A 24593-nucleotide genomic window follows, 5' to 3' on the forward strand; every position below is an offset into this window, starting at 1 on the left:
AGAGTCATGCACCAGAAAAGCTTTTTGCTTGTAAACGGTTAGCTAATGTTCCTCTTTGATTCTGCTTCAGACAAGCAAGGCATGAGGACTGCAGCTCCAGAACCACAGGCTTGCAGAACAAAAGGCATGATAGGATGTATGCATACCTCACTGCAGTGTTGGAATCTTTTCCAACTGGTGACACCAGAGCTAGTCCTGTCCAACTGGACAACACAGACTCAGCAGAGCACCTGGGATTAGCACAGCTGTTAAGCAGAAGCTAGAATGAAGCATAAATGCACCTCCAGTTTGGTCAGAGCTAAATACAGTCATGAGAATTCAGTCTCCAGCACCACCAGCTTTAGCCCTGAGCATTCCTCCCCAGGCTATTTCATGTCCAGTTGTTATGAAAAAAGAAAGATGCCAGATCATTCCCAAAACACGCAAATGCACTTGTAGTTACACAAGGCAGCAAACACAGAAAGAGCCAGTGGTTCTCGTGGCAAAGGCACTCGGTGCCAGCGAGTCGGAGTCATAAAGCACAGTGGACCAAAAGAGGCCACCAGATATATAAAAGTACATGGAGGAAACAAACAGGGGGAGGCAGAAAGGAGGGTGAGAAAAAGACACATGGACCTATTAACTTCATTTCACATTCCATGCATCTGAGCAAACAACTCGTATGTGATTTGATCAGAGAGAAACTAAAGGTTCAGAACTTTCAGCTTATGGCAGGAATAAAGCTTTTGTTTTTGGTTTGAGACGCATTTCTTACTGGAAATGAAGGAACAATTCTACTCGTAGTGGATGAAGATAAATTAGACAAGTACTTAATTAAACTCCAAAAACTATTTTAGTGGAAAATCCATACTGTTTCAAGGGAGACCCTTCAATATACAAGTAGTACTGCAAAGAAAACCCCACACTGTGCAACTTGCTCACACTTCAACATCTTCCCAGTCCATACGGATGCTTTAATGCTTGCATACTCTCGCACCAGTGTGGTTATCGCTCTGAAGAAACAATGCACTGCCTCACTCTGCCTGGTGCACCCGAGGAACAGACCCACACTGCCTGTGCTGCTGGGAAAGGAGGGCTCCAGCAGGGCTGCTTCCCTGGGAGATGCTCTTTTGCAACCATAAGCTGCCATCTGTTGGTAAGGGAAGGGTGGTGGCAGGCTTTGGTTCGGCCCCAGCCTGCTGCAGTTTTTTCCCATGCTTCTTCCAAATCCCCCAAGGCCCAGCTCTCTGCTTCCTTATTTGGACAGCCACCAAACAGCTCACTGCTCTGCCCATGGAGACACAGCCTTGTTGGAGCACGCTTAGCACAGAGATACATGCACCAAGTCATATCCCCAATGGGCAGCAACCCTTGAGCAGTGCAACAGAAAGCAACAATCAGCTAAACCCTCTAACGCGTGCTCCCTCTGGTATTCCCTTCCACCAAAGGTAACCTGTGCCTAGACAGAAACTATTTACTCGCAGATCCCAACTACAGTACACACACAGCCTCGTATCCCAAAGGAACGCCTCTAGATTGCTCACTGCAGGGCTTGCAAAAGGCAAAACAGTCACATAAATCACAGCAATAAAGCTCTTCTGTAAGCTTCTACTGAGAGCTCATTCTGAACTGCTCATAACTCATACAATGGTTTGCGTGCGACATAACATATGTTAACCAGTGTAATTACACAGCTTTAAATAGGTAGGTTGTTTTTTATTTAAACACTAGCTAGAAATACCAGATTATCAGACACGCTTTCCTAATTCAGCCATATATCCATCTGGGGGGGGGAGGGGGGGAGGACACATGAAAAGGAACAATTTGAGGAGAGGAATGTGAAAGGGACAACACTACTTTCATTAAAAGCTCCATCAAGAATGCTAATTGACTCTCCTCCTAGACACAGAAGGATCCAGACTGCTGTGTGCATGGGAAGATTGGTGCTGTAAGAAACCAGCAGGCCAACTACATATCCAGATCTTAGCACAGAAGAGTACATTTTCCATTTAAAAAGAAAGTGCTTATAAAGTAGAAGCGATGCTCATAGCACATTCGGAAGCAAGATTAAAAGAAGAAAGAAAAATGCAATGTTTCTGCAAGACATTTAGCTTTTACATTTCAATGTCTTCTGTAAAGATTACTCCTCTCTGTGGCACTCCCAAGAGCTCTGCTGGTATCTCATTGGCAAAGAGTGAAAAGGAAGATGCTTAGGGAAGGCAAAATGTGAGCACAGCTCCTACTTCTTGCTGCCTTGTTCAAACAAGCCTGCCTGGTGGTAGCCACAAGCCTGAGGCACCAGAGCCAGTCACACATCCCAACCCTCCTTGTTGTTCAGAAGGCCTCATTTAGAAGCTCTGCATGAGAGAAAAAGCACTACGCCTTTAATGCAGCACAGCAGCACTGCCCATCTTTGGAGCGACAAGGTCAAGGGTGTAGCACTTCAATCCCCAAAATGACTGCATTATGCATCCAGATGAAACAAAGAAGCCAAATACCCTGAAACACACGGAGAGGCAGAGCTTCACTTGCAGACTGCCACGTTTCGCAGGGCTGAACAAACTGCAGTACAGATAATGCCTTGCACTGCACTTCCTCTGCCTGCAGCTGCAGTCCTGTTTGCTCACATCTGTTTAGCTCTGCTGTGGGAAGGCAGCTTGTCGGGGGGGGGGGATCCAGTGAGACAAAGAGATGTGGCATGCAACATTAGCAGGGAGTCCAGAGGAAAGGGGCTAGGAGGAGAAGAAACACTAACTGCCTCGGGTCAGAGGTAAGGCCGAGCTCTGCCATATACAGACAGCCTGCCATGCTCTCCTCTGCATGTCCGTGTTGATCTCCTGAGGAGTAATTGCTTTCCTTCCACAGACCCTGCAGTGGGAGTTAACCCTTTTCACTTAAGAAGTGAAGGATTTTCCCATTTAAATCAAAAGGTCAAAGACGGTCGGAAGGCACCAAAAGGCACTGCCCACTCCTTGCCAATGGAGGGCAGGAGAGACACTGAAACATTTGAACATATGAACATTTGGAGACCCATCCAAAGCCAGCCATAACATCACGGGTTCAAGTAACTTTGCATTCATTTCAAATCCAGACATCCCCCAAAGAAATGGCAAGTTCAATAAATGATGGCTGTGAAAAGCCTAAATTACAAGGCTTTTTGATCATTGCAGACATTGCTTTTAGAGTGTTTTAACTTGACGGAGTGTCTGAGAAAATCCTAAGAGTGTATTCGCTGTGTCAAGCAATAATAAATGTTGTTAACTAAAAGTCTCCCAGTGCTTCCTGGCAATAATCAGAGGAGAGAAACCCTGCAGGAGAACCTTTAGGGATCCTGTGCCCTCTATTTAGGCTTTGGGGTCTTAAAAAAGTGTGTTCATTAGCAGCTACTGTAATATGGCAGTGGTAGTAGCAAAAGAGATAAATGGTGAGAGCTCTGAGTAAGACAGGAGGTCGAATAAAGCAGAAGTGTTAAGCACAGGGAATAGGGGAGGCACATCAAAAAGTGAAAGCCGGCAGGCTCATATAGGCTTGTACAGATCTGGAAAGTAATTATGATTCCAAGTTAGAATCAATAGGTTAATAAAATCCCCTACTCTCCGTGGCATTGTAATACATTAAGAAGGGGGAAAAAGCAGAAAACTGATATTTACTGACACTGGTGTTAAAGGTGCCCTGGTTTTCTGCTGGGGAGTAACATCAGGCTTGGCTACCGCCTTCACACTTTGACACAGTAATGTGGTTTAAGAACAGCCGTGCTGGACAGGATTTCTGTAAGAGAAAGGCATTTCAACAGCAAGATGAGCAAGCAGGCAGAAGGCTCATGCTATAATGGAAATAGCCAGTGAGCCAAGTTAGACTGTGACAAACAAAAGGGGAATCAAATTGCAAACCCAAGAGTCAGAACACATGTTTAGTTTCATTCTCCCGGTAAACACAACAAGGAATGAAACTAAGTTCATTTTGGCATGCTAGAAAGACATACACAAATTCCAGCTACAATAGCCATAATAGCTCTGTGTGTTAATTACTGTGCATTCACAAAAAGGGAGGGGAGTCCAACTTCACACAGAGGGCAAGAGGCAGGCAGAGGGAATTAGCAGAACTCAGAACAAGTATTTATACACCGTATCTTGGTGATAATGAGGGAAGTAACATCACTGCCCCCATCTAAAAACTCAACAGCCTTCACACGTAATTAAATTACTGGGCACATAAATTAATTTCAGCTGCAGGAACAATACCAGTACAGGCAGTATTCTTCCCAGGAACAGAAGGAATTCTTGCTCACAGAGCACTGCTATTATCTATACAAGCCACTGTGCAGATTTGGAAAAAGCCATGATATGCTAAAAAGAAAAGCAAGTTTATATCAATCAATAATCTGCTTCTTAAAGAAATGGAAAGACAACAGGAGAATTCTCCAAGTCCACAAGTGCCATGAAAAAAAAAAGTGAGCAACAGAATTCACACTGTTAAGGCTCTATACCCTGTTTTAGGGCTCATAAATACTATATGTTATTATTATTATTATTTTGCCATTCACTGTGGTCAGCCAATGCTTCCATCAAGTTTCTCTCAAGGTCCTCCTCCTTGTGTTCTGTCTCAGGTGAAGATCACACAGTTGTACCAGCTTTGGTCAATAACACATCAGCAGGCTACAAGCATGAACAGTAAAGCTACAGAGGCTCAGTGTAACTGGCAGAGTTCTTCCAAAGGATACAGGAACCCTGGTCTCATGGAAGAACCTACACCTCCAGAACTCACAAGTCTCAATGAGGGAGAAATGGTGGCTGCTGCTCAGCCTGGCTGCTGGAGAAGCACTGGGTTTGGTTGTGAGTTCTCATAAACACCTCAGGACAGACCAGAAAATCCACCAACTTTATAGGAAAGAATGCAAGAGGAAGAATCACTCAGATGTGGTGGCTTTTTGTTTTTAAACTTACCCTTGCACTCTAGGATTTCCATGTGGAATCAATGAACAGCACTCAAGATTATTCCTCACGTCACCCAAAGCAACAAAAGATGCTAAATTCAACATCTCTGCGGTACTTATTTGAGACAGAAATCCACGGAGAGTGTAAAAAGACTTTCAAGACAGCATCCAACAACTCATCACCCAGTGCTTTAAAGCAAAAACAATAGGCTAGAATTCCAAAATAGACACATCGTAAATCTATGTGAGCCTCCAATTCAGGCTGTACTCCAGCCTTTACAGGACCAATGCAATTAGTGATTTCCTCTAATTATTTTATTTCTTCTAGAGTTGATTAGTGCAAGATTTGAGCTTCCACTGACTGCCTCTGCTGTCACCAACCTGCTGACAAAGCAGGACTATCAGTGCACAGAATGAACTTGAACTACAGCAGCCCATGTGCCAGAGCCCAGCATACACAACCTGCCCTTCCTCCCTCTCCTGTACAGCAATGGGGGCTCCAGGCAGCTCTCTTCACTGTTTCCTCTACCCCAGCTCTCTAGTTCTGCAATTCATAACCTGGAGGAGAGCCATGGACAGAAGGCTGCTGAAGGCAGCAGCTCCCCCAACACTGCAGGCTGCTGCAGCCCACAGCAGGCGTCCCAGACCATGGCACAGCAGCCTGTAGCACCGCCCTTGCAAGAGAAATGCACTGGAGGCCACATAAGACAAGATGCCCTGAAGGATTCTCCTAACACATCCAAGCAGCCAGCCTACATAATTATCCAAGGTAGTAACATATCCATCCTTACCAACAACTACTCCGAGATTATTTTTATTTCTTTATTACATTAGATACATTAAGCACTACCTCCTACTACCCTAACCCTTTCATCATACTTTTACCACCATGTAGCTAATACTTTCAGATATCACTTAACTTTTGACTCGGAAGGTATAAATGTCTGTAAAATTAGGCTTGTTGGATGCTTCTCCTAGCTCAGGATCTTAAGGCTCTGAATTCCTCGCAGCAGTGGAGCTTCACGTCCATCATGTGTCATGCATACCCTTGTTCCTCTATAAATAACAGGCTGAAATCCTTCAGATGGAAGCGTTCAATTTGAAGGAGAGAAAAAAAGCATGTTGCTAAGGAACCGTGGAGAAGAAAAGGCCATGGAGTGGTAATCTGGAATGAAATGAATTAATTTAATTGGCCCTTGATTTGTTGGGTAGTTGGCATACTATCAGCAATTCCGCTGCTGGTAGGGCTTTGTTTCAAACACAGCCTGAAAGAATGGTCAGAACATCTCTGCACCCTTAATTTAGGGATTAGCTGCATTCTCTCCTCTTCGTACAACAGACCCTTCACACAACAGTCCACATTTGTGGATCTCCAACAGCATTTTAACAGCAAACCACACACGTATCCCTTTGAGCTACTGCTGTGCTGCAGCTCTTGGGGCTCCATTTCTTTAGATGAAGACAAAGAGGTGGGGGGCTTTCTTCATATTTATTCTCTCTAATAGACCAAAGGATGTGCTCTGTTAGTAAGCACTGGCTTTCATGCTTTGCTGATTTTGGCAGAGATCTCAGCAGTGCACGGAACCAAACAGTATTTCATGGATTGTTGTTTTGCAACATTTTCAAGAAAATATTTTCAATTGTTTATAATATGTTTAAAAAAGGCTCCGTGTGGTGGAGCGTTTTTCAGGCTCTTTCTCAGCTATGAACTTCACTTGCTTTAAATGAAGAAGAAAGAGAAAGAAATGCTCTTTTATGATCTTTCTCTCTTTTCAAGTAGTCATGCCTTTTTCTTCCATTTATTCAAATAAGAGAGAACTACAACTGCAGAGACTACATCTCTGACATGCTTGGAAATGTCTGTACCATCTGTTATGTATCTTCCAACACTTCAGCCTGAGTATCAGAAAAGCCTGCTATTTACCATGCACAGAGTCAAACTGCCAGCACTTCAATTGTTCAGGCTGTACTTTAACCCACAAGATGCCTGGTAACAAACTGACAATCTCACCTCTTGTTGCTCACTATGATTTTAGGAGTTAAACACTGTTCTGACTGATGAGCAGATACTAATGAAGATAGTAAAATAACACTACAATAACCATCACACTTCTGTGCAAACAACAGGGTCTAGTGAGCGGTGTACAAGGAGCTGAACCACCTACAATCTCCTTCACACCCATCCTTATTTCCTTAACTGGGCATTTCTAAGTCTTAGCTTGCTTGGGTCTTACTGCTCAGATGCATTGGTTTTGTAATGCCTCGCTGGTCAGCTCCATGATAAGATCTCTCCCTGGAAATTCTTTTACTTCTTTGTGGTACAGAACCACAAAGAGGACCACCAATTACAGTCTAACATTTCTTCCTTAAGACCAACTGCATTTATTTGTTTTACCACTCATAAGTTTCATGACGAAAACTTTCTAGATGAACACCAAACAAGAAATGCTGCCGTTAATACAGCAAGCTTTACATACATACACTAATTCCAACTCCCAGTCTATAAATTTTTTTTATCTGGCCTATTAAGAACCTCACTGTGTCTGTAACCCTTTGCAAACGCTGGTTTGGGAGAGTTATTGGAAAAAAACCATGAAACGTATTACATTCTTTTTGAGGAACACAGGTTGTAACTTCCTAAACTCTCTGCCATTAGTCACAAGCTTGTGGCCACAGCACCCACAGCAGTGAAATACAAAGACCATTGCCTACTAGTAGCCTTCCTGATGTAGATTAGGTCTCAAGGCTTGGGCTCCAGCTTGATTCTCAGCTTCTAAATTTCCCTGTGAAGTAGGGCTTTGGGTATAAAGAAAGCCAAACAGATAGATCTGCAGGTTCTCAACAGGAGCAAGTGCTGAATGGAATTCAGGTGGTAAATCCTCCACTCAGGAGCAGAGGTTCTGTTCCTGGTAGGCTGGCCAGCCCCAGTAACAGCTGTAACTGATCTGCCCCTAACTAACATTAAAAGGATGCAGTCCGCAGTCTAGGGACACACATCTACACGACCACGCAGAACACAAGGCCTTAAACATTACCAGATACAGGAAGGTAGGACTCATCACCTACAACGTCCTTTGCCAAGGAATGAGACAGTTCTGTGAGCTTACCATTCAGAACCAGACTTACCAGCAATTAACATCTCATAGACGAAGATTACTTAAAACAAACTTACATCCATCCAGAGGGACCTCAACCACATTAACACACTGAGGCGAACAGCATAAACTCAGTCTATGTTACAACTATGTTAAGAGCAGAGACAGTAAAAACGTGGAAAAAAACCACATATTTCCTTCTCAGCTTCTCACTTTATATACCAAAGCAAATGTCTGTAGAGTAATACACACTCTTAAACACAAGGAACAGGTTGGAAAATTATAACTTTTGGTAATACTACTTTTATGAGGCTGTGGGCTGGAGTTTTTTGCTTTTTTCCCCCTCCCTGATCATGTACATGGTAGCCAAAGTAGACACACAGTTACCCTGAGCCTATTTCAGGGCAGGCTCTCTATATGCTAGTATCTTTTTATTTATGGAAACGTAAGTACACCTCATTGTTCTCTCAAGGAAGCTACAAGGCCATGAGTTACCCCAACAATAGCAGCTGGCATTTGAGCTCTTGATGCTTTTTAATACCGTTTGCCTTAGGATTACTTGTTCCATCCAATGCCAACAGCCCTAGAGTTCAGAAATAACCTGTTTGCCCACAGTCCCACGCATACAGTCTGGCAGCAGAGACCAGCAACGTTCACTTACCTTCACTCCTCCAAACTGGTCTCATCTATACTGCAAGAAACCAAAATCACAGCGTACGTGCAGGGATGAGAGTTTGAGAAAAAGAGGGAACTCAAATCACCTGCACACAGCAAGTTTAGGGAAGGGAAAGTAAACAGGTTCCAGATGCTGGCTTCTGCATTTTTATTCGTTTTAAGCTAGGGTATTTATTTTTTCCCAAGACACCACACAATGTGCAGTACACACTAGTGATAGCACAGATGGATGATGCAGAAGGACACAAGCATGCTCACCGTGCACACAGAGGTTTCATCCCCTGTTTTCACTCTGTTCCGAGCCAAAAGCCATTCCAAGAGATTCACCCTGTGCAGCAGCCAGGAAAATGCCAGCAGCAGCTCCCGACTTCCTGCTGAGCCATCCGAGGGGAGCTGATAGAGTTCTGGCCTGCCATAGCCGTGGTACCACAACGCCGACTTGACAAACCTAATTTGGGTATCTGAAAAGAAGAAAACAAGTGAGAATAACACACTGTGTGCTACTCAGCGCATTCACCCATTTGGTTCCAGAAACTGCTGCTGTCTCCGAGAGCAAGATTTTTAATCAAGCCTAAGGCTAATAGAGGGCAGCAGAGACTGGAGCACTTTAATCAACAAATTAAAAATGAAGACGGTAACAGGTAAAAGACTTCTTTATGTTGCCCTGTTTGGACCGATGGGAACTACTGCTAAGGGAAAAGAGGAAATTCAAAGCTGAGATCGAGGCCAGCAGTGGCCTCTTGGAGATTAACAAAAGCAAAACAGATAAATAGCCATCCTCACCGCATCAGGACTCCAACTCACCTATCCATTTTTTATGAGCCACTAAGCATGCTATGAATTAGTAAATACTCTGAGTCACTTGACTCCTGAATGAAACAGGAATTTGGAGATAGGAGCCTCAAATCTCTAAGCAGCAGTGGGCAGGCAGAGATAATGCAACCTGGTGAGCAGCAATGTGTGCAGCATGGACTATTTAGCTCTCAGGAATGCTCCAATTCATATTGCTTCACACCAGCAAATTTTACCTGACAGCTACAAGACAGGCACTATGGAACTGTGAAATACTGAGGAAAGGAAGATAAAATTATTATAAAAACAGGTTCTGACCAGCAAACCTCAGCTCTGTACTGGGTAGTCAAAACTGTAATAAAGAATGTAATTAAGGGCCACAATGATAACCAGTATACGCTGGGGAAGAAGCAACAGTTGCTGTATGAGGATGTCCTACTGAATATTCTACAGGAGTTCTACAAAGGCAACAAGCAGTGAGTAGTTAAGGAACTTCCAGCTGATGCAGATTTAGCTTTCCCAAAGGCATTCAACTAGCAGAAGGAAACAAAACCAGTAGGTGGGCTTGCATCAGCAAGCAGGCAAGAATCAGAGGACAGGAACACACAGTGGTTGTACAAGAGGGCTACGAGCTAAACCTCTGCTGGTCAACTAACTCAAGATGACAGGGAGGCAATGTGATAATGACAAAGGCAGGGGCTGACGTGCAGTAAGGAACACAGGCAGATTATGAAAAACTGCAGGACTTAGTGAGTCCAAGCATTAAAGTCACAGATATGATGCACACAAGGGAAAAGAACAATTCAAACCCTACTGACATGGTAACAGGCTTGGGGCTGACCAGTGCACACTAACAAGGAAGAAAGCTCTTCACCTATGCTGTAAAGCTTCATAGAAGTACACACACACACCAGCAACAAAACGTACAGCCCCCACACAATCAGGGATTGTCACTGCTGTCCTTAGTTAGCATGCTCATTCATCATATTACACACTCGTTTGCCTGCTCCTTGGCCACTTGTGCTGAAACCATCCCTCAGCAGTCACACGCACTGTAATCTCTCTTTGTCTGGCACTGACTGCTGAAGCCCAAAAAGTACAGCATGACCGACTTCAAAACAAAAACAAGGGGGGAAAAAAACGCATTGCTCTCAAAAGGAATTTGTTAATTACAAGGGAATCTCACCGTGAAAAGTGGTTGATTTAACCTGACTTGAGAAATGTTAAGGGGCTCTTACCTAATGAAATAGTACAAAGCTAAGACAGAGTGAGGAGCTGTAACCCAGCGTGACCTGTGCCAGTAAGAATATAGGAGCAGTGCACTGCTGCAGCTGCGCTGAGGCTGGTAGGCACTGGGAGCCATTGAGCCCTTTGTGTTTTGTGTTTGAACAACTTTAGGATTTAGGAGAACAGGGAGTGTGGATCCCTAAGGAGGTGCCTATTTCCAGACTACTCCTCGATGCAAATACGGAGCTGGAAATGCCATGAACATCACTGTACATCTAGGAGCAGGAATGTATGACTGACCACGTGAAAGCTACAGATGAATTCCTGACAAAGATACTGACCACAATTGAGACAACTGGTTTTGAACCTAGCTTGCTTCTGCACAACAGACAAACCCAGACACTGACATGACTCCGTTTGCTCTTTCTGCAGATGCCAGAAGATCTGGCCGTGGGTATATCACAGGGGAGCACTCAGTTCTTAGGCATTTTATTTTGATCACCCTTGAACATTCTCGCATTAGCTAGGTTTTCTTGCTTCCCTTTCCTCTTCTTTGCACATCTGTCATTGCCAAGAAGCAAACTGCCATAACAGGTAAAGGCAGAAGTACTCCATGGGGAAGGAGGATCATCAGTACTTACTCTTGTTCCCTCTTAAAGCAAATAAGCATGATGTGCTGCCATCTGCAGTTCAAGGAGCTCCCCAAGAAATCAGCTAACAAAGAGAAGGAATAAAGAGCAAGCTAGGGTTTTGTTTAGTTGTTTTTTTCCCCCCCTTCTTTGTCATTTCCCTCCTCACTCAGGACCAGATCCACCAAGGCAATTCACCACCTGAATGTGGGAGTTACTCTGACCCTTCACCTCCCTGTTTCAGCTGCCTCTCTGCAACACGTTGCCCTCCTAACAAGAAGGTACCGTGGTGTGGGCACCTGGCAGCAGCTGTGGGCATACAGTGAAGGTGTGGATAAGGGAGCAGGGGCTCACACAGCCTTTCCAGAAGGGCTGAACGACCTTACAGAAGCCACTTAATTTTCCTCATCTCTGCAACACTCAGCCTTGTAAGGATACGGTCCTCAGATAAATGGCACTCAAAACTACATAAGTATCCCAGAACAAGATGGATTCTTCCAAAAGGTGCAGCCAAGAGAGAAGGCAAAAATATCACGCAGATAGCAGATAACACCAGTCACTCAAACATCCCCTCTTTACCAACATTTCCTTCTGGCATTTTATTAGCATTAGGCAATTTATATAGAAAGACCCGCACAGCCTTTCCAATTAATTCCTTTCTGCATGCACGTTATTTATAAAAGCAAGTTCAGCACGTACAGCCAAGCTGTAGATGAGCCTCAGGGTTCAGTTCTCTTAAAACTATGCTCAAGCTGTGCTCTTCCACTCTACAAATCCCACAGGCTATTTTCGGTGAATTACAAGAAGGTATTCAAATAAGGGTTAGGCATTAGTCCCGCAGACTGAGGTGGAAAGGGACTAAATCAAATACAAGAGCAGACAGAGATACGTCACTGTACGCATTCAGGCAAGAAACACCTGCAGAGGTGGTGGTACTGTGGGAAACAACTGCTGCTGCAGAACATCATTTTCTGCTTCATTTGTCAAACAAAGAGCTCTATTGCAGCCCCAGACCTCTTTCTCATACTAGAAAAAAATGTGCAAAAGAACCCTCTCCTCCAACCATCAAAACACACACTGCACCACTGCCTGTTGGTGTGGCTGTTAACCAAGTCCACCACTTCTCAGCCTCTGTGAAGAAAAAACTGCATGAAGCCACAAACCCTGACTTACTCCATCAGTGAGGTTACAGACAGGGCCACTGCACAGCTGAATTCCACTTGTACTCCTCCAAGGGGAGATGTGACATGCTTAAGGGGCTGTGCTGTGTCAACTGCTTCTACAGTGCATGCCTTTTACTACAGGAAGAAAAGACTCTTCCAAAAGGAGAAAGCAAAACGTGCAGAATTTAATCACCACCAACTGAAAGATGTGGTGCTTCTGCATTGCTTTTGCAAGAATGCAAGAGCTCCCACATTTTAAAGCATCCATCTGTGCGGATTTTCTTGTATGTAAAATATTTTTTCAAATATTTCCTTTCTGCCAGAGGGGCAATAAAAATCCATCAACCATTTAGAAACACAATGTAGAATGTTTTTCTAAACAGCATCACATTACAGCCACAAAAAGGGGATGCCCAGTAGCTATTCTGTTCAAAGCAAATGTTAATCTTCCCTAAAATTCACTTATATAACCAGATCCAAACATAATAAAAACTATTAACTGAAACAGAAACATGCGCAAGGGGCACAGCTTGGGAAGACACTTGAATGAAAGGATTTCCCAAATTAAAGGAACAGCTTTTATGTCAAACTCTGTCCTGGATAACGAGGGATAGCATCCCATCCCTGCTTTGTTCTAGCAGCTCACAACTGCAAACGGCCCAGCTCCTTACACACAGCCTCCAAAATGTTTGGCCTTCCCAAGGAGTGAGAACAACCACGGGGTCCCCTGCAACGCACAGACTGCAGGCTTTCCCTTTGGAGAAACTTTGAGCCTACACCAAAAACTAAAAAGCACAAGTCCACATGAGTGTGGCTTCCCTTTACCCAAAGGCTGTCCCTATGCCTACACACACAGCAACACTCACAGTGAACGATGCTTTGGAGCCTTCCTCTGGGATACAGCAAGTGTCCCCTCCTAGTTTTCAGCCAAGATAAATAACAGGTTGTACAAAGCCAGCAAAGAAAGGGAAGCCCAAAGCAGGGACTAAAGCACTATGCTTGAATTAGAGGAATCAGTCTCAGTTTCTCACTGCTCTACGTGATCCTGTACAGAGCTGGGAAAGTTATTTAGTCCTTGAGCTCAAGTCCACCATTTCATTTCCATGAAATAAATAGTGAAAAGTCACAGTTGCTCTGGAGCAAGGACAGAGGAGAAAGAAGTAAAATATTGATCCTATCCACACCAGGCAACCCATTCTCTCAGCCAAGCAATGTAATTAGTGTATTTTGAAGAGCAGTATGGTTATCCAACCTGAAATTTCAGGCTTAATTGCTGAGTTGACACTAAACAAGTTTCTTCCAAACCAGCTCAGCAGTTCTGTGCAGAACCACACGCTCTTCCCTGAAACTCTACCAGCACTGACAGGGTTTGCACTCTCTAGAGCCAGCAACCTGCCATGTGCATATGGAAACCCTGCCTCCAAATGCTTCTAGCAATTAGCATGGGAGCAGCCAGGGCTAAATGAGATTTCAGCCTCACAAAACTGTGGTGGACAGCCAGCAAATCGACTTACCACACAGTCACACACAGCAGATTGCAGATGAGTGGAAAAGGCATACCAGACCAATGAAAAATAGCAGTCCTGTGAGTAACGGAACCATGCCGACTCCCTGCTGAGCTAACAGCTGAACTGCACTGACTTTGCTTCACATTCCTCACGAGATATCAGCCACGATGCTTAGCTTTTTTTTCCTCTATTCCTAGAGCCACCAGAGTTCCAGCTCCTCAGAGGATTAGCACTGCCTTCCAGCTTTTTTAGCTTCTGAGGGCTGATTCCAAGCGTGCTTGGGAAAGCTACGGCCATCACAGGTCAACCTGTCCTCAGAGATTCCTCCCACAGCAAAAGGGCTCTGGAGAGATACCTTTGAGTGGGCAGAAGCCTGAAGACAGGGATCCAATTCGGAGTGGTGTTGGTTAAGAAACCAGCAGTGCTTTGTCAGGGTGATAACATGGCATACGAGCACTGCACTGTTAGATGGAGCGAAACACCCAAGGGAAGCAGGAGGCTCTAAGAGATACAAGAACACCCCATGTCCTGGTTAACGGAGCCAAACCAGGACTGTGGTACAGCAGTAAGGCAGTGGCGTACGGCAGCAGTCACACATGGAAGGAAAGTGCTACAGGATCGGCCCCAGTGCACGGACGGAAACGGCAGTGTGCCAGGCTGCTGTTACCTATGGCATCAGACTCGGTCCACTCGCCCCCGTGGATTTGTTTCAAGAGAGCATAGAGCAGCCTCCAGAAATCCAGCGTCTGCAAAAGAACAAGAGGAACGGCTGCTCCCACACGGCCGCGCGCGGCGCGGCTCAGCCCCACACGGAGACGCCGCTAGAATCCAGCCCGCCCTCATAAAGCGCGGGCTGCGAAGGAGGGGAGGGCCGCGCCCCGGGCTCACCGCCTGCGGCCGGTCGAACCTGGCTCGGCGCAGGACGTCGGGAGCGAGCCGGGCGCGGGGCGGCAGAGCCCGGCACAGCGCCCCAACGGCGGCCGGCAGCGCCCGGCACCGCCGCATCGCATCACCCGCCGCTTCCCGCCTCTCGCGCTGCGCATGCGCAGCCCCGCCCCTTCCGCCCTGCGCGAGTGGGCGCTGCAGCGACCCCTGCAGGGCGGGAGGGCAGAGAGCCGCTTCCTGCTGACCGCGTGGCCGCACCCAAACCGCTGGCGTTACCCGCAGCGCTGGGGGCCGAACGAGGGCCAGAGCCCCGCGTCCAGGCCTGCAGGGAGAAGCCAATGATGGCCGTCCTCCAGCAGGACGCTTCCTTCCTCCCAAGGCCGCGGCTGTGGCCCCATGCGGTTAGCGCGGGCCGTTGCCACCCGGTGACTCAGCGGGGCTGAGGCCGTGTTTGCTGCTGCTGTGCCATGGCAACGCGCCGCGTCCCGTTGCCTCACGCCGATTGCGCACGATAAAGGCGGTGGCGGCTTCCTGGCGGCACCTCGGTGCCAAGGGCTGCGAGCCCTGCTCCTCAGACAACACCCAGCTGCTTTTCTTCCTTGTTGTTCTTTTTTTCTTTTTCACTCTTTTCCCCCTCATCCCCCGCCAGGCCCTCAGGCCGCGCACCCAGCCGTGCTTCCCTCACAGCCGCCCGGCAGCCGCCCTCCTCCCTCCTTCAGCAGCTCAGCAAACAGCCCAGAGGCGGCAGCCCCTTCCCCGGCGGCCGCAGCCCTTCACACACGTGTTTCTTAGCACCCTTAACATCACAGGACGCTCACAGGTCCCCAGCGAGGACTGTAAGAACAGCCGCACACACTGAGGAGGGCTTTCCCAACCACAGCACGTCGGCCTGCGGTGCCAAGATCCGAGGTCAGCTCCCGGCAGACGGATGCTTCAGATGCTTAACGTGGGCGTTGGCGTCTCAGGCCCTCTGGTGCGGGGTCTGCACTTCCAGTACGATAAACGAATCAGGAAGGATTATGAGGCGTTCAAATGAAAACATCTGCAGGCTTGCAGCTCTCTGCTCTCTTCCCTTTTGACTTCAACAGCCAAAGGTTCCCCTGCGCCGCAGGGAATGCCCTCTGTGCCCTGACCCTTCCAACCAGGGCCCACCAAAGGCAGGCACGGAGGTTTGGTGGGAAGCTCTTGCTCTCTTCTCCCTTTGAACTCTCAATTTCCTTGCAAATAAAACGAGAGAAGGTGAAATGCCACGCCACTGCCCGAGGCCAGCTGCAGGGCACTGCCCCTGGAGCGTGCTGTTTGCAGGCTCCCAGCTCATGCTGTCCCCTGGCCATCTGTGAGCACAGGGACACACCTGCGGTAATGCTGACGTCAGCCTGCAGCAGGTGGGAGCGTTCAGGGCCAGGTCAGGCGTCCCAAGCTGGTCTTTGCAGTCTCCTGCTTTGGGCTCTGCTGCAGAACACCACACCCCCCGCAGCACAGCCACCCAGCCAAGCCGAGGGCCCCTCACCCTCTTTCAGCCCCCCTCTCCTTTTTTCTTCTGTGCAGAAAGCCACAAAGCAGAGGGTGAAACCACAGCGGTTCATTTTCTGAGCCCATCCTGTTTCCTGTCCTTTGCTAAAGCCTCTTCTGCTTCCCTAGCCCACGCTTTCAGGCTCGCCCGCATGCACTGCCAGAGGAACGGGTGATGTCGTTTGTTTTCTTTGTCACTGGAGAAGTGTTTATAGCAACCAACGCTCAACAGTCCACAGGCACCATTGATCTCAGCCACAGCTTCCGAAATAATGTCAGAGGAAGCACTGCCCCGTCCTCTGGGTCAGCAACTGTGATGCTTCACATCACCAACGTGAGGGCTTCCCACTGTGCTTCACTGTGCTGGAGATCACCCGGCACCCAGACCGGTACCTCGGGGCTGGGGCTGCCCTGACCTGCGATGGCAGTGTCACCCCTCAGCTGCTCCCCCATAAAGCCAGGAATTCAGCCCAGCATCCTGCTCCCCCTTCCTGGCACAAACTTGTATCTGCTGGCATCCCGCCTCTCGTTGCACGCCTGGCTTCCCTTCCAAACACCGTGCAGCTGTTCCTTCTTCCTCCCCAAAGAACGAAGCAAATGTAAAATCAATTTACCGTGTATTTACTTTGACCAAGGCTCCTTCCAGATGTGACCTGAGCCTGAACTGCCCAACCTCACGGCATCGAGCTGGGCTCTACCCAGTGCCAGCAGCGAGATGGGAGGGCTGTATGCTCAGCAACTCCATGACTACTTGTCTCTATGAGAGCATGGGCAGAGAGACAGGGCAGCCAGAGGGTGCTTTCTGCAGCAGGAATTGTTACCTTAAGCCTCATCCCTGGAGCCTGCTTGAGGTATCCCAGCTTTTGTCGGCTAGGCAAGGTGCAGCATGAGGATCAGCTTGTCTGCACGCTGCCTGGGGTGGCACAGCCCCTGCACAGTTTTGTTCCCGTGTCCCTGCAGGTGCTGGGAGCCGTTCCAGCCACCCCAGTGCCACGGCAAGGTAGGGCACAGCAACAGGTAAGAGGGCACGAGGATGCTGAGCCAAGCCTCCAGCCAGGGCAGGCAGCCCGTTACACATCGTTCATGAGCTCTGTGCAGGCAAGCAGCTCTCCTCTGTTACAGCTGCACTCAGGGCTCGCAGGGGAAGAGGATGTGGGGGAAGACTTCTGACACACACACACACGGGAAGTTTTAAGATGTTTATCAGATGCAACTGCTTCTAACAGCAAAGATCTTGGTACCAGGCACTTACCTCTGACCTTGCAGGGTTTGGCCAGGTCCTAGTAATGCCAACGTAACAGAAAACACTGCAGCTTCTAAAGAAATGCACGTGTAAAGCATGGATAAAAATACCTGTGCGTGTTGTGAAGCATATCAGAACATGTAAATAAGGTGGTTGGTGTTAGGGAAACCTCTTCTGAAACAGCCGACACCTCTTGCATCTGTCAGCACTGCTCTTCCTTCAGGGAAGAGGCTGACAAAAAAGAGGCTGAAACAGAGAGCAAGGGGCTCAGAGCCAGCACATGCTTGCTAATACCGCACCTTCACTCTCACCAACGGCAGGGCCTCACCCTGCCCTGCTGCTAACCCCTGCTCCACGCAGCCTTTCTGTATGACTGGACAGAGTGGAGGCAGCAAATAACCGTTTTCTTGGCACATCCTGCACTGCCTCGCAGCAGGCTCCAGCCCCGTGGAGCTCCAAGCCCGGCTCCCAGCCACGTACCAGACCTGGGGGTGCTGGGGGCTCTGGGGACAGTGTTCTAGACCTCATCCCACAATTCTGCCCTCGTTGGGTCCTTCATCAGCAAGTCCCTCAAGTCCCTGGTATAAACAAAAACAAGGCCACGACGTGGAGTAAGCAACGGTTGTTTGGGGTTTATTAAAGATTGGGAATACAAGGGTGGGCCCTACTGCAGAGCCGGGTGCCAGAAGCAGGGCTGGGTTTGGCTGGTCAGGTGCGGTCTCCTCTCCAGGCAGCCCTCAGTGGCCAAATTTCCTATGGAGCAGCATCCAACCTCCCGCCCTGCAGCTCCTTCTGGAGCAGAGCCCCTCTCCGCACCAGCCCCATCCTGGGTTACTTGTTGCTTTAACGTGCTATTTGATTACAGAGTGATGAAGGACGAGAAGGCATGTCTGTTGCGGTGGATTTGTGCTGTCTTCGGGCTGCATAGGGAGCTCTGCCCATCAGGCCTGGAGAGGGATGGAAGAGAGGGGCTGTCAGCGGGGACATCCCCAGTACAGCAGTGCATTGGGACAGACTCCATCTCTGCTGACAGTCGTCAAAGTGAAGTACACACTGCTGGAGCCAAGCGGTGGCGATGGCTGCTGGGGCTGGCAGAGGGGAGCTGGCACCCAGCAGTATGCTCTTGAGTATGGATGTGAGCAGGGGAGCACCGAGGGGAAGCACCAACCTGAACTCTACTTGAACGTGTGGCTCTCAGCTCCTCCCCGGCCAAACCCTGAAAGAAATTGGAGCGGGATCAGCAATGCTGCAGGATGCCCTGCTGCTGTGCTGTGGAGAGACAGGGGAAAAGATCCCTGACTCACTCCTCCCTCCCAAACCCACAGCCCCAATTTACCCTACCTTTGGGTCCGAACAAGGCAGCGTAGCAGGGGTGGTTGCAGTAGGGCTTGCCATCGTGCTGCAGGAAGAGAGGAGAGCATTAGTCCCTGCACCCTGCTGGCTGCTCCCGCCCTGCTCCATGGGTGCCTCCCAGGCACCAGACCTACCTCTGCGTGCCCCCCAGATGTCAGGGTCTTGTTACACTTCTCACATCGCAGGCAGGGCCGGTGCCAGTCCTTCCCCAGAGAAGTCACCTTCTCAGCTGCCATGCAAAGAGATGGGTTAGCCAAGGCTCTGACCAAGCCCGAGTTGTTTGGGGCAGGCTGGCCTTCTGCTGCCAGCCCTAGGGAGGATGAAAGGTTCGGGGCTATTTTCCCAGCTCTTCTTGCCCAGGGCAGAAGTCCTGCAAGTGCCAAACCCAAGCCAAGCACACATCAGCATGCACGTCTAGGTGCCCAAACCCAAACCTTGGGCACGACGCTGCCAAGGGCCCTTACCCCAAGCATGGTGGCTGCCCCATTTGAGTGCAGACCACTGCCACCAGTCTGACAGAGAAGATTTGGACACCTCTCCCTTCCAACATTAGCCTGCATAGTGATGAATTTCTCCCTGACCAGAGAGAGCTCCTCTGCCCAAACTCTCCTAGGGTTGGTGGGGCGAAGAGGACAGGTATCAGACAGGGGACACTGCACCACCAGCTGCAGTGACAGCACTGATTTGGTGCTATCACAAACCACAGCACGGCCAGAGCCAGGCCAAGGCCTGGAGAACAGCACGCTGCTGGCTTGGGCCACGACGTGTTTGTGGAGAGGGGAAAAAGCAGTGTGGCTTCTAATTGCAGCCCAGCAGGGGAGGAGGTTGTTTCTGCAGTATTTTCTGCAGACGCATGTGCTCTTGCACCCCTGGGGATTTATTAAGTGATAGAGCAGAGCTTTCTCAGCCACAGCCAGCTCCAAAGCACTCATCCCATGCCTGCAAAAGGCTGTCGAGGAAAGGGTTTCTTCGGGATCCAAATCTGCCCACTGCAGCTTACGCAAGGAGCCAGCCAGCGGCTGCAGGGGTGGAAGCAGGGGCAGCGCCCCATGGCACGAGGCAGCCCCGTGCAGCACAAAGAGCCTCCTGTGTCCTGCCCGGGTGCCTGCTGGGTGCAAGAGGAGCCCTTGCTCTTTGCAGACTCAGTTTGTCCCAAAGCAGCCAAGCCACACCCAAGGAAGGACCCAGGGAACCCTGGAGCAGGGGTCGCTCTGCCTCCTTTCCCAGCGCTCCCTATCTCCGTGCAGTGAGCTCATGGCTCCAGCCACTTCTAAAGCCTCCTCTGCGCCAACCGTGCCAATTCCATAAGAGCAAGCTGATAAGAGCAGGGCCCAACCCCTCCTTTGTTGAACCGTCCCAACACTGCCACGGCCACACCTGCAGGCACAGCAATCCCACGTGAGCCGACCTCACTGCTTGGCTGCAGGCACAGGCTTAGCCAAAGCTGTGCCCCAGCTGCAGGGCCACAGCCATCCCAGCACTGCCCCGAGATGGGCATCACCAGCAGAGAACAGCTATGGGAAAACCTCTGTCGCTGACCCTTCAACCTCATGTTTCAGCATTGGATTTCTCCAGCAGAAGTGGAAGCTGCGGCACACCCACAGGCAGAGCAGAAATAAGGCAGAGTGCAGAAGTCGTGGTACTCAGGTCACTGATCCCTCATCTCAAGGAAATTAAGTGCAGAGTTACATACGCACTGCTCTCAGCAATCCGCAGTGAACTCAGATGGGGAAGTGGGGAGGTTTGGCCGCTGTAACCTGGCTGCTTCAGCTCAAATCTTGGGTGAGACAACAGGACCACGGCACCCAAAGGAGCAGAACGTGGTGCTTCAGCCCCAGTTTGGAGGCAGCACGCTCACACCAAGCCCTGCCGCATGCGGAAGCCCAACAGGTTCAAAATAACACAGCCACCCCCCCACTGCGCTGAGCCACGGAGACCAACACAGTGCTCACCAAGAGCACCCTGAGCCCCTTGCAGCCCACCTCGCGGGGGTGGGGGCTGCACCAGACTGCAGCCAAACATCCTGCAGGGCCAGTAGGGCTGCAGGGAGAGAGCAGGGCTGAAGCACTGTGCTGAGCCCCCCATGGGCAGGTTGGGGGTACCCCGCAGCTCCTCTCTTCGGGTGGATTTAAGGGGCCATCCAGGGCGCGCCATGGAGACATGGCACAAGGGTGCACAGTAGTGGGGCACCTCAAGAGTCTGCAGCACCCAGGACAGGCAGCACGGGGGTAGCTAGCTGGAGCCGGAGGATGGGGGATGGAGGGGGGGGAAGGCAGCTCTTACCGAAGTAGACCTCCTTCTGGCAACGGGGACACTTGGGCATGGTGTCGGCTCGGCTCCGTTCGTAGTTCGCACGGGCTGTGGGATGCTCGGCTCCAGCCCCACCGGAGTCATTGCTCGGGGGCTCCGCCCCGACCCGCCCAGATGTGCGGCCCCGCCCGCAGCTGGAGCCACCCCCGGGCGCTGCCAGCCCGGGCTCGGCACCCCTTGCATCCCGCTCTTTGCATCCTGCACCCCTAAGTCTCTGCACCCTTTGAATCCCGCACCCCTACAATGCTTGCACCCCTCGCCCACCCCTGCACTCCCACCACCTGCACTTCTTGCAACCCATTTCACTCTTTGCACTCCTGCACCCCTTGCACACTGTACTCCTTGCATGTCTTACATCCTGCATATTTACATCCTGTGCCCCTTGCACCCCCTGCACTCCCACCCCTGCACTTCTTGCAGCTTCATTCCCTTTTTGCAGCCCTCGCAAACTGCTCTCTTTGCATCTTGCACCTCTTGCTTCCCACACACTTTGCATCCTGCGCTTGGCTGCATCTTGCACCCCTTGTGCCCTGTACCCTTTGCATCCTGCGTACTTTGCATCTTGCACCCCTACGCCCTTAGCATCCCACGTCCCTACACTCCCTGCACTCACACCACCAGCACTTCTTGCAGCTCCCACATTCATTTTATCCTGCACCCCTCTACACCCCCAGCTCCTTGCTGCCTCTTGCCCACCCCAGTGCTGCAGAAGAGCCCTGCAGCGGGGCTGGAGACATGATTGGCATCATCAGTTAACCACACCCAAACAGACCACACCTGGGTGCTGACACAGCTGGCAGAACTGCATCATCCCTCCAGTGCAAAAGTGCACCCTGGGGCCATGCACGCTGCCTGTGGGTAACCTTGGGGAGGAGGTGGGGGGCTGCGGGGCCGGACCCTTCTTTGCATGGCCTCAGGAATGGCGTGGGCACAGCACACAGGGCCTGCCCATCTGAAGCTGACTGTTGTCATTTTATTAACAGTGAGGACTTGTTGTTCCTTTGCGTTTGGCCGCGGAGGAAATGAGGAGCCTATCCAAAGGTCTGTTTTGCATGAAACAATCCTCCCCAGGGCATGTTGCTGTGCTGGGAAGGTCGAGAGGCCCTGTGAAAGGCAGCACCAGGACCAAGCACCCGAACCTGAGGCGCTCCTCGCCCCACAGAACCAGGCCCACCCATGGGTGCAGGCTGTGAGCCCACCGCCCGCTGGCACCACCTTGGCCCTGTGGGGAGGGGATGGCTTGGGCCAGCCGTGAGTCATGCAAGGCCTGCGAGGCTGCAGTCTCCACCCTGTCTCCTTCGTCCTTTCTGCTGGAGCTGCAGCCCCGAGGCAGCACATATGTGCACGCATCACGTTTTGGATGTGCCACGTCCCGCGGCCCGAGCTTGGATGGCACACGGGGCATGTCCCCTCTCTCCGGTAGCCCTGCTTCCCTCCCAGGCTGCTCTGAGGCTCTGCCAGCCAGGACAGCCGGCCCCAGCTGTCTCCCTTTTAAGGCTGTTTTGGTGCCAGCGGGCAGCTCTGCTCAGCCCCGGCCCCTGGTCCCCATAGACCACACAGTGCCTGGCCCCGCTCCTGCAGTACGAGCCTTCCAGCCCAGCTGGGCACACCGTGTCCCCATGGCACCGCATGCTGGCAGGGCCAGCCTGAGCATGGGGATCTCAGGCCCCCGTGCCCTTGTCCGAGGCCGTTTGGGCAGCAGAGTGGGCACAAGGCCGCGGGGGGGTGACACAGCCGGCGCCGAGGAGCCGGGCGCTGCTCCCTGCCAGCCCTGCTGAACGGGGCTCTGTGCCACACAGGCCCCTGCTGATGCTTTGGTACCACTGGGGGTGAGCACAGGGTGCCCACGGCGCTGCTGGCTGGGGGGAGCACGGCAACACCATAGGGACGTGCAGGATGTGGCCTTTCCTTTGTTGTACAGGGAGTCATTTCACTGACACTCCCAGTGCCAAGGGGTGGAACCCCTCAGCAGGTCGATACACCACATCCCGCAGCCTGCAGCCCCCCACCCACAGCACTGGGTGAGCTGGGCACCGCTCCTCTGCCAGGGGAGCAGTGCAGACACCAGCCGCAAACAGCCTCCTCAGCAAAGCCACCCTTGTCTTATCTGCAGACCTTGTTCCAGCTAATTTAACCATCAGCATGGCACGCCCCGGCTGCCTGCGTCCTCTGATACCAATCTGGGGGTGGAGGCTCCATCCCGGTGCATCAGGCGCCGGCGTTCCTGAGCAGCATGGCAACACCCTCACGGCAACCCGGGTGGCCGACTGTTTGTTTGGGGTGACGCACTGGCAGGCAGTGCTGTCGCTGCCAGGACACGGCCCCATCCCCGAGCACGTGCCCCCAGCAGCCCCAGGGGCAGGGCTGTGGCCCCAGTGCATTTGCACAAAGGAAAGATGAAACAACGGTGACGAGATCAGCCGGCTCCCCATGCCGTGCCACTGAGCTGCCCTTGCCACCTGCCCCCATGAGCATCCTTGCATTCATGCCATACAAACGTGCCCTGCGTGGAGTGACCGCAGCCCTGCTCACGCTTTCCTCCTTTGCAGAGCTGTCGATGCCCTCTCTAACTTCTTCCCCAGCCACAGACCTTCCCGAGCAGCCCCGGGTTCCCTCCCCAAGGAAAATGTGACTCCATAAAGCCCAGGAATATCCGAAGCACTTTGCTGTTGTGGGGCCGGTGGGACATGAGGAGATGTAGACGTTTTTCCAAGTGCTTTCTGTGCACATGAAGCTTCTGCAGGATTCCCCTCCCTGGCTGTATTTCAGCCTGCACTTGTGCAAGTCACGGGCCCGCTCAGCCGAGACAACTCACTGTAAAATATGTCCTACCCAGCCCAATATGTAACTCATTTGACAAGAAAATTACAGGGCGGCTTAGAAAGCCCAGAGAGGCCAGGGGAGGCTGCCAGCTGTGGGATCCCAGGGAGAGGCTGGAGAGATGCTGGAGTGATGCCGGAGATGGGGTGCGGGGGGGTGCGCGCCCTCGCCTGGCTCCACGTGTGGCAAATCCTATTAGGGCAGCACGTGGGAGCAGCGTACCGAGCGGGCTGTCAAGCCCAATTACACCCCAAGGGGAAATTCTGGGCTACGTCTTCGTAAAGCTGACAGGAGGCTGAGGGCTGGGAGGAATCGGGAGCGACGCTGCATGGTGGGCAGGGATGAGGCCGCCCCAAAAGTGGGGAGAGCGCTGCTGTGGGGACACTGAGATGCTGAAGCTTTGGTCCCAGGTGGTTTTGAGGCTGCGAAACACATTTCCTGCCCTGTTTGTGCAGCCGTCCCCCCTCGC

General features: G+C 50.8%; 2 protein-coding genes across 5 annotated transcripts in view; both read right to left on the bottom strand.

Moving 5' to 3' along the window:
- The window catches only part of TEDC1 (tubulin epsilon and delta complex 1), a 62643-nt gene extending 47589 nt beyond the window's left edge, over window positions 1–15054 (bottom strand). For 3 of the 4 annotated variants that reach the window (XM_422217.8, XM_040704822.2, XM_004943158.5), the window contains exons 1-3: window positions 14890–15054; window positions 14669–14747; window positions 8941–9143 (exon numbers count right to left, since the gene is read on the bottom strand). In XM_422217.8, the coding sequence (XP_422217.4) occupies window positions 8941–9143; window positions 14669–14747; window positions 14890–15006 (399 nt within the window). In that variant the 5' untranslated portion in view covers window positions 15007–15054. The remainder of the gene's footprint in view (window positions 1–8940; window positions 9144–14668; window positions 14748–14889) is intronic. The other variant, XM_025153038.3, reaches the window with a different exon arrangement.
- A 3194-nt stretch (window positions 15055–18248) lies between these two features.
- CRIP1 (cysteine rich protein 1) lies at window positions 18249–21356 on the bottom strand. Its single transcript, NM_001282303.2, has 5 exons — window positions 21278–21356; window positions 19129–19223; window positions 18983–19040; window positions 18810–18857; window positions 18249–18588 (listed from the first exon to the last, which is right to left on the bottom strand). The coding sequence occupies exons 1-4, from the start codon at window positions 21315–21317 to the stop codon at window positions 18817–18819; spliced, it is 234 nt and encodes a 77-aa protein (NP_001269232.1). The 5' UTR covers window positions 21318–21356; the 3' UTR covers window positions 18249–18588; window positions 18810–18816.
- Between the last annotated feature and the right edge of the window lie 3237 nt (window positions 21357–24593).

The sequence above is a fragment of the Gallus gallus genome, chromosome 8, assembly GCF_016699485.2.
Source record: "Gallus gallus isolate bGalGal1 chromosome 8, bGalGal1.mat.broiler.GRCg7b, whole genome shotgun sequence".
NCBI lineage: Eukaryota > Metazoa > Chordata > Aves > Galliformes > Phasianidae > Gallus > Gallus gallus.

Coding starts and splice junctions, on each gene's coding strand:
- CRIP1 (NM_001282303.2), bottom strand. CDS start 21,317: ATGCCCAAGTGTCCCCGTTGCCAGAAGGAGGTCTACTTCG. Junction 19,224..21,277: donor CCAGAAGGAGGTCTACTTCG/GTAAGAGCTGCC, acceptor TTTGCATGGCAG/CTGAGAAGGTGACTTCTCTG. Junction 18,858..18,982: donor TGCCTTGTTCGGACCCAAAG/GTAGGGTAAATT, acceptor AATTTCTTTCAG/GGTTTGGCCGGGGAGGAGCT.